Below are 8424 nucleotides of genomic sequence, written 5' to 3' on the forward strand. Positions count from 1 at the left end.
TCGTGGTGCCTTGACTGGGAGTCAGGCCAGGGCTGCGCACAGAGATGGGGAGCAGGTCAGAGGTGATTGCTGCCCTTGCTCGCCCCGCCTGGGAGCTGAGAGATGTGGGAGCCACGGTCTCCTCTGTAAGATGGGGAAGCACTGCTTTCAGAGGGCTGCACCGGAGGGTGTGGGGAGAGGCCACGTGCACCAATAAGGAGGCTGGGGGTGCTGTGTGAAATTCCAGGGCGCTCAGGGACAGAGTGGTCTGGGATGGCTTCAAGCCCCAGGCTGGGGAGTGTGCTGTCTGACATAATGGGGGCTGTTGAAGTTGGCTTTCGGCTTGGGAGCAGCATCAGAACTGATTTTCACGAAGATCATCTGGACAGGAAGGTAGGAGAACGGAGGCAGGGAGACCCTTTGGGAAGCTGTTGTAATAACATAGATTTAAAAAGGCCAGCCCCATGAGCCAGGGAGGAGGGACAGACACAAAGGCTGTTACAGAGGTAGGATTCTAGTCCAAAATGACAAGTAATGTATGATTCCACTCAGGTGAGGCACGTAGAGTAGTCAGAAAGTAGAGTGGTGGTTGCAGGGGGCTGGGGGTGGGGATGGAGGAGGATGGGGAGTTGGTGCTTAATGGGGACAGAGTTTCAGTTGGGGAGATGGCTGGTGGTGATGGTTGCACAACAATATGAATGCTACAGAAATTTACACTTAAAATGATTTAAATTTTATGTTACATATGTTTTAGCACAATTTAAATAAAACTATAACATTCAAAAAAGATAAAGACAGAGATAGAGAGAGAAAGAGAGAGAGGATTGACAGGTGTGGTGACCTACCAGAGCTCAGGAGTGGGAAGGGGAGAGTTCAGGCTGACCCCAGGTGTCTGGCCTGGGTGACTGATGGACGGCAGAGGGGCCATCACCCAGGTGAGGAGATGGTGGTGGAGGAGAGGTGGGCCATGCTCAGGGTCAGGCACGTGAAGCCTGAGGGACGCCAGGAGACGTGCCCAGCAGGGAGCCTGAGCTGGAGAGAGACCATCTGAGTCATCAGCTTATCTCTGGTAACAGACCTCACATGGGAGATAAGAACCCCGGGGGAGTGTGAGAAGTGAGAAGAGGGAAGAGCCCAGGGGAACAGCTGGGCAAGAAGAATCCATCATCAAGGAGACTGAGAAGGAGGGGCAGAAAGGAGGGAGGGAAGCAGAGGGTGAGAGTCTGAGCTCTCCTCTTGTTTGGCTGTAGGAGCAGGGACTCACTCAAGGTACCTGAGTGCTTTGAGGGGGGCCTCCTAAGGACTGTGGGAGGACAGGGGCCTCAGGAATCCAACATGAGCCATAGCAATGCAGGCCTGAGGGAGCAGGGACTGGGCACTTCTGGGGACACCATGTTCTCCATCTCTCTCTCAGCCCATGAATTCACACACTCCCCCATGAAGACTCTCACTCCCCACACGTCTCTTACCGCATGGCCACAGCTCTCACACGTTCACCTCTCTTCACTCCCAGCTTCCCCTACCACCTGCCTTATTCCCTCTTTATGTCCCAATTCAGTGCTGTTATGGGTTGAATTATCTCCCTCCAAAAGTTCTACCTATAAATGTGACCTTATTTAGGAATAGGGTCTTTGTGGATGATCAAGTTCAGATAAGGTCGTGAGGAAAGGCCTTAGTCTAATTCGACTGGTGTCTTTATATAAAGGGGACATTTGGACACAGACACGTACAGAACTGGGAGCCGGCCAGCTCAAGCCTCGGAAAGCCTGAGGCTCCCAGGGCAGGGGGAGAGGCATGGAACACATTCGCCCTTTGAGCTCTCAGAAGGAACCAGCCCTGCCAGCGCCTAAATTTTGGACTTCTAGCCTCCAGGACGGAGAGACATAAATTGCTGCTGTTTAAGCCATCTGGTTTGTGGTCTCCGTTAGGGCAGCCCCGGGAAATGAATACAAATGCCAAAGAGGAAAGGAGCTCGTATTCAGACAACTCATCCTTTTTCTTGTCCAGGCCACCTCAAGGTCATTGACTAGAATCAGGCACCTGTTCTGTCCAATCTGCTGGGGGTTGGGGGTGATGATATAAAGCATGGCTGCCCCTCATAGGTGCCCCTTGAAGGAGGGCTTGGGAGAGACAGCTCCTTCCAAAGGAATAGGGACTCTCAGGCCCGCGTGTGTCCCTGAAGCCCATGGAAGAGAGAGGCACAGCCTTCAGTGGTGAGGGCACAGGGCATTACCCTTTAGCCAAAGTGTCTTCCAGCTCTGGCCGGTGTGGTTTGGTTGGTTGGAGCTTCAGTCCATACACTGAAAGGTTGCAGGTTCGATTCCTGGTCAGGGCACATGCCCAGGCTGTGGGATCAATCCCGATTGGCAACTGATCAATATTTCTCTTTCACATCGATGTTTCTCTCTCCCTCATCCCTCACTCTCCTTCTCTCTCTCTCAATAAAAGCAATAGAAACAAATCCTTGAGTGAGGATTAAACAACAACAAAGTGAATTCCAAAATAGAAGAGACAAAGACAGGAGGAGATGGGGTATGAAATCAACTTTGTTAATCACTCTTTCTTCGCCCACTATTCAGATGTTCACTGTGGCTAAATAAGAAGATGGGATAAATGGAAAATATTCATTTGAACTTGTGACTCAGCTCCTCCTGCCCTCAGGGAAGTGTAGGCCATAAATCAAGATGCTACTCCAGCGCCTCCTCCAAGTGTTCCCACAGGGGCGGAGGCCGGAGAAGCCATTAGCAGGAGTGACAGGGCCCACTTCGGTGAGAGATTTAAAGGCTTATTTGGTTCTCCAGGAGCGTCCCCGTCTCCGACCTCTCCTTTCTGAAGCCGCTGATGGATGGCCTCAGCCCTTGACCCGCTGGTTTTTACTGTCCATCCCTCCCAGCTTTATTTCCTGGCACAGCTTGTAAATTGTTTTTTTTTTCATATTTAGCAGCAGCAGCTTAAGGCTGCTGAGAAGCAGGGTGGCCAGACACACTTAGTGTGATATACACACCAGCTTTGAGAGACTTAAGTTTTTAAATGGGTGTTAAATTTATTGAGCTGCCCCTTACTTCTCTCACCAGCTCTTACTCGGGACCGGGACCGGTTTAGGAAGCAGGCAGTGGGCACTGTTCTGCTTCAGGTGGGCCATGCCGGGGGCGAGGGGGGGGGGGCCCTGGCAGCTTCATCACCCTCCTCCTCCCTCTTCCTCCCGCTCCCTCCCCCTCTCGGGCTCCCAGCCCTCCAAGACCTGGTCACATCTTTTCATTTTAAAGGTGGGAAAAGAGAGGATCCAAGAAGTGAAGGGACTTGCCCAAAGTTCCAAGGACAGTTTTGAGACCAAAACCCAAATGGGCTCGTTCCCTACTAGTACGTTCACCAGGCACAGGGCCGGACACCGGGATGTGAGGGCAAGTAAGACACAGGTCTTCCTGAGGGAATCTACCGTCGGATGATGTGTGCGGGGAGCAGGGTTGGGGCGGTGGTGACTCCAGCAGCAGCCTCATGATAAGGGCTCCCAGTTGTGAGCCTGCGTTGCCCATGCACCAGCCCCGGCTTTATGCCTTACTTGCTTGTTGCCAGTTACTCCTCACAACACCCTGGCGGGGAGTACTCTTACCCTCCCACTATACAGATAAAGAAACCCAGTCCAGTGATTCGCAACTTTTTATTTTAGCAGCTGAATCCTTTCTTCGAGGGAACTCTTACATGAAACCCCAATGAACCGATCAGGTAAAATCAGGGGTGAGCCCCCGCGACTGGCCTCTCGTCTTAACCCCCAGGAGGGCCCTGAGATCTCCCCTGTGATCCAGTTCTTGGATGCCTCCGAGCGGGACAGGTTACAAGCAGAATTTCCCAGGCCACTGATGCTCACTTTACAGACGAGCAAACGGAGGCCGGGAGGAGAGGAGCCCAGCAAGGGCACTCCGGGAAGTTACCACAACTCTCACTCCAACCAAAGTCTTCGGAATCTCAGGCCTGTGTCCATCCATGACAACTCTTTTATTAGGAGACAGAGGCCTTTTAATTAACAGCTGTAACGTACCATCTTTTCCAAGCCGTGTTTTAAGGCCCAGCTTGCAGTGGGCTCTAGTAGCATGGGATTTTCACCCCCTTCCCAGCCCTTCCTTTCCCCACCTCCAGTTCCCCGTCATCGACCACAGGAGGAGAGTCTCGCTTTAGAGAAGCCATGCCTGGGAGCCAAGTGGATGAGTGTGGCTTGAAGCTCACAGCTTCGAAGTTTACCTTAGGAGTTCTCCGTGCCTCTCAGCTTATTTAACGTAGTGCCGCATCGCTCTGTAATATTCACGGGACACTTGACAATGGAAAGAGCCTTTTAAAATCCTCTGGAATAGGATTTTTTAATTCAACAGCTCCGTTGAGTGTGTAAGTGGATGGTTATCTTTCTTGTGTGTGCTAAGAGCGAGGCTTGATCCTCAGGAAATTTAATGACGGCAGCCTCAGGATGGCCTCCCTGGCGGTCCCACCTACTTCTCTCCTCCTGCTCCCTCCCGGTTCCTTTCTTCCAAGCTGGCTTCGATATAGATTCCTTTCTCCCCTGTTCCTTCTTCCTGGTTCATCTCTCTTCAGTGTCTGTCCATGACTTTTTTAAGGATTTTCATGCAAATTATCTAGAAAATGAATCAGCTGGCAAAGATAACAACCAAGCCAGCTCCTGGGCCAGCCCTGCCCGAGCTGGTCCTGTGCCTATGTCCCTTCTTGCGTGAGTCCGAGTGGCTCCTCTCTCATGACCCAGAGGTGAGTCTAAGGCTGTTTTCCCAACTTCGTTTCATGAGAGTCCAACTCCAGGAGCCGTTTTCCATAGACATGTTTTCATGGTCAAAAGGACGGGAAGTTCTCCTTGTAACCCGCCCCTCTTGGAGACATTCAGTGTGTGGAACATACCAGAATTTTTTAGAAGTCCTGCAGCCCAGAGTCCTGTGGAACTTCATGTAACCCAAACCTGTTTGAGCACCAAAAACGTGTTTTGCAACCCACTTAAGAGACACTCGTTCAGAGGTAGCTCTATGAGTTGGTTCTGGAAGATTCTAAGCCCTTGACTAGGGAGGGTTCTTCTTGGCCCTGGGATGGAGACCTCTCCTGGCTCCACTTAGGAAAAGCCAAATTAGGTTATTCTCTGAGAGCCTTCAGGAAGGATTTTTTCATCTATACCAGAACATTGTCAGCTGCTTCTGCTTTCTTTGGAAGTAAATAGAAATGAGTGAGGGGAGGTGGGGGTACTTAAGGCCTGAACATTGCATTCTTGGGGTCTGGTCAGAGGAAGACGTCAGGCCAAGCGAGCCATTCTTAGAGAAAAGGATGCCCTGGGGTTTTCTGTATTTGGGAAGCTAGATCTTTCTTATCAAGCCAGCTGTCACACACTGGGATTTCTTCTACAAATATGCCCACACATGCACAAGCCCACATTAATAACACGTATCTCTGCCTTCTGAAATGGAGACATTTCTGTTAGCTTAGTGGACTTCAGTTTCAGTTTATTTTTAACTACTTTCATTGTTTTTAATTAACAGTTAATACCACCTTTTTGATTGATTAGTTGGTTGTCTTTCCCTAGTTTTGTTTCTCTCTACTCTGGAAAATTCCATCAGTCATTTCGCAGATGAGCCGTGGGTTTTGTTTGTTTGCATGGGGTGGGGGGCATCTAAAAACACAAACTGCTGTGAAGAAGGTGATACTGACTGTATACGTTTGCTAGGGCTGCCATAACAAAGCACCACACACCGAGTGGCTTAAACAACAGAAATTTATTGTTTCAAAGTCCTAGAGGCTAGAAGTTCAAGATCAAGGTATGGGCAAGGTTGGTTCCTTCCAAGGGCTGTGAGGATCTGTCCCAGCCTCGCCCCAGCTTCTGGTGGTTTGCTGGCAGTCTTTGGTGTCCTTGGCTTGTGGGAGCATCACCCCGATCTCTGCCTTCATCATCTTCACATGGTGTCTCCCTGCATGCCTGGCTGCCCACATTCCCTCTTTTTATAAGGACACAGTCATGTTAGGTTCGAGGCCCGCCCACCCTTCACCATGACATCATCTAAACTAATTATATCTGCAAGGACCCTGGACCACCCCCCCTCCCCCCACGCCAATCACTTTCTCCCTCTGAGCCAGCTCCCTCAGGAGTAATATGCAGGGTCTGGAGGAGGCAATCTCCTCTGGCCAGGACTTCAGTGATTCTATGAAAAAGGTGTTGGAATACAATGGCTAGAGCAATGCGCTCGGAAAGCCAGCAGACCCGGCTTCCAATGCTAGTTCTGCTGCTTCACAGTGTCCTGATTTCTGGGAGTCTCTCAACCTCTCTAAGCTCAATATCCTCACCTGCAAGATGGAGGTAACAGCTAACACCTACCTCAGAGGTTAAATGAGGAAATCCTTATGAATTGCTTAACGCATGAGTTGACGTATGGTAGTAAGAGTTAACATTGCTGCTGGCTGTTTCTTGTGAGGATTGGATGAGATAGTGTAGGTGAAGGGCCTGCAGGAAGCAGGTGCTCAGTTAACCACTGATACCCCCCTCTGTTAAGAACAGCTTTGGCAGAGTTTCCAGCATTCATGTTTTCCATCGGGGTGTGGGCTGAAGGGTGGAGGATTGTACAGAAAAGTATTTAAACTACTTGAAGAATAAAATAGTTTTCAGGCACTCATCAGCCATTTATAATAACCAGTTACTCATAACTAGCGGTCATGCCAGTGCAATTAATTAGGATTCATTAAATTACCTGCCCTCAGGACTTGCACCTTGTGTGGTTTTATTATGGACTTAGTCCAAGTTAGTGCAGTATTCTGCTATAGTATCATTATCCTGGCGATTCATAAAACGTGCCCAGACCACCATGTGAATGACAAGCATTTATTTTCCCTGAGAGCAGATCCAAGAAGGGTTTTTCTAAGATCTTTCTCTTTCTGGTAGATCTTATATCAGCACGGAAACTCAGAAGACAAAGACAAGTTCTTCAAAATGTCGTACAGACGAGAACTAGAGAAATACCGCGACCTGGATGAAGATGAAATCCTCGGAGCCCTAACAGAGGACGAGCTCAGGACCCTGGAAAACGAGCTGGATGAGCTGGACCCTGATGTGAGTAGGCACTAACGGGGACCACGTTGTCACAGGTACAGGGACAGCCACCACTACCACCTGCGGGAGGGACAGGTGCAGACTTCCTGAAACTACCACTTACACTTCCCTTCATGGCCTTTGTATGGGAATAGCATTGCCTTTGCAGGTGTGTGTGTGTGTGTGTGTGTGTGTGTGTGTGTGTGTGTGTGTGTGTTGTATTCATCAGGGTTCTCTAACAGAACCAATAGGACATATATACATAAAGAAAGAGATTTCTGATAAGAAATTGGCTCACACAATTATGGAGGCTGACAAGTCCCAAGGTCTGCAGTCGGCAAGCTGGACACCCAGGAGAGTAGATTGTATAGTTTTATTCCAAACGCTGGCAGGAAGAGACCCAATGTTTTCAGTTCTGCTCTTCTTGATATCCCATAACTTAAGTACTATGATGTAAATGAACAATACTTAGATGCTGCAGAATAAAATCCAGATTAGGGACTAAGGGGAAAGAAAACAAAGATTTTTGCTTACCACACACACCTGAAAACATATTCATAACAAAATAAGGACATACTCATGATAATTATAGTCCTTGTTTCTCTAATGGGTCACATGGTTATAGCTGGTATTGATAACTACTACCTTCTTCCACTACCCATTCTGTATTCCGTTTGCCTTTGGCAAGCACCTAGCTGGTCACAGTTCCTTGCCTGGTTAGATGACCCAAGCCTTTATCCTTGAAGGTCTGAGCCATTGGTGGTCCTGCCTGGACTGGTTGTTGTAGTTTTTCATTGACTGTAATCACGGGGCATGGTAATTAATACTAAGAAAGCCCAAAGCAACCTCCTACTGCGGACATATGCTTCCTTACCCGCACTGTGGAGCAGCAGTCCAATTTCCCCTGGGTAATTAGGATCAATCACCCCAGCCAATACAGAAACTCCTTCTCGGCCTTATTGCTCACAGGTATGAGGAGCCCAAAGTGGCTGGGCATCAGTCTTAACTTCCAGTCCAATAAAACCATTGTTGTGTCTCTGGGAGGAAGCATTTTTCCCTTTGGAACTAAGTCCTGAACTAAGCCCTCTAGGCCAGCAGAGCATAAGGTCACAGGACCAGGAAGTGAAAATTTTGCCAGTGAGTCACTAGGGGTAGTAGTGAGTGGTGCCGCTCCCATTTCTTCCCTTGATTGCTGGACCCGTGGATCCTGGCTATGGGAGAAGCAGCTCCATGTGTTGGACACTGATATGGAATGCAGACTCCTAGGGAACCGGGGCCCAGCCCTGCAAAGATTGCCACCTAGCTAGCACTGCCCCTGAGTCTGCAAAAGCCCGTTCCACTGGTGCATCCAGGCAGCTGCTGCAGAATGGTGGTGGTGGTGGTGG

At 49.5% G+C, this 8424-nt stretch overlaps 1 protein-coding gene across 11 annotated transcripts in view; it reads left to right on the plus strand.

Annotated features, from left to right (window-relative positions):
- The first annotated feature begins 1055 nt into the window (after window positions 1-1055).
- The window catches only part of TMOD1 (tropomodulin 1), an 83774-nt gene continuing 76405 nt past the window's right edge, over window positions 1056-8424 (plus strand). For 5 of the 11 annotated variants that reach the window (XR_001362944.1, XM_014543204.1, XM_005870628.2 and 2 more), the window contains exons 1-3: window positions 1056-1194; window positions 2559-2747; window positions 6893-7060. Coding sequence is in view for 10 of the 11 variants with exons in the window: in XM_014543204.1 (XP_014398690.1) it covers window positions 2664-2747; window positions 6893-7060 (252 nt within the window). In the remaining variant the exon portion in view is untranslated. Of the gene's footprint in view, window positions 1195-2427; window positions 2512-2558; window positions 2748-3646; window positions 3703-5753; window positions 5778-6892; window positions 7061-8424 lie in introns of those variants that run through there. The other 6 variants (XM_014543210.1, XM_014543208.1, XM_014543206.1 and 3 more) reach the window with 6 other exon arrangements.

The sequence above is a fragment of the Myotis brandtii genome, unplaced genomic scaffold (assembly GCF_000412655.1).
Source record: "Myotis brandtii unplaced genomic scaffold, ASM41265v1 scaffold320, whole genome shotgun sequence".
NCBI classification, from domain to species: Eukaryota; Metazoa; Chordata; class Mammalia; order Chiroptera; family Vespertilionidae; genus Myotis; species Myotis brandtii.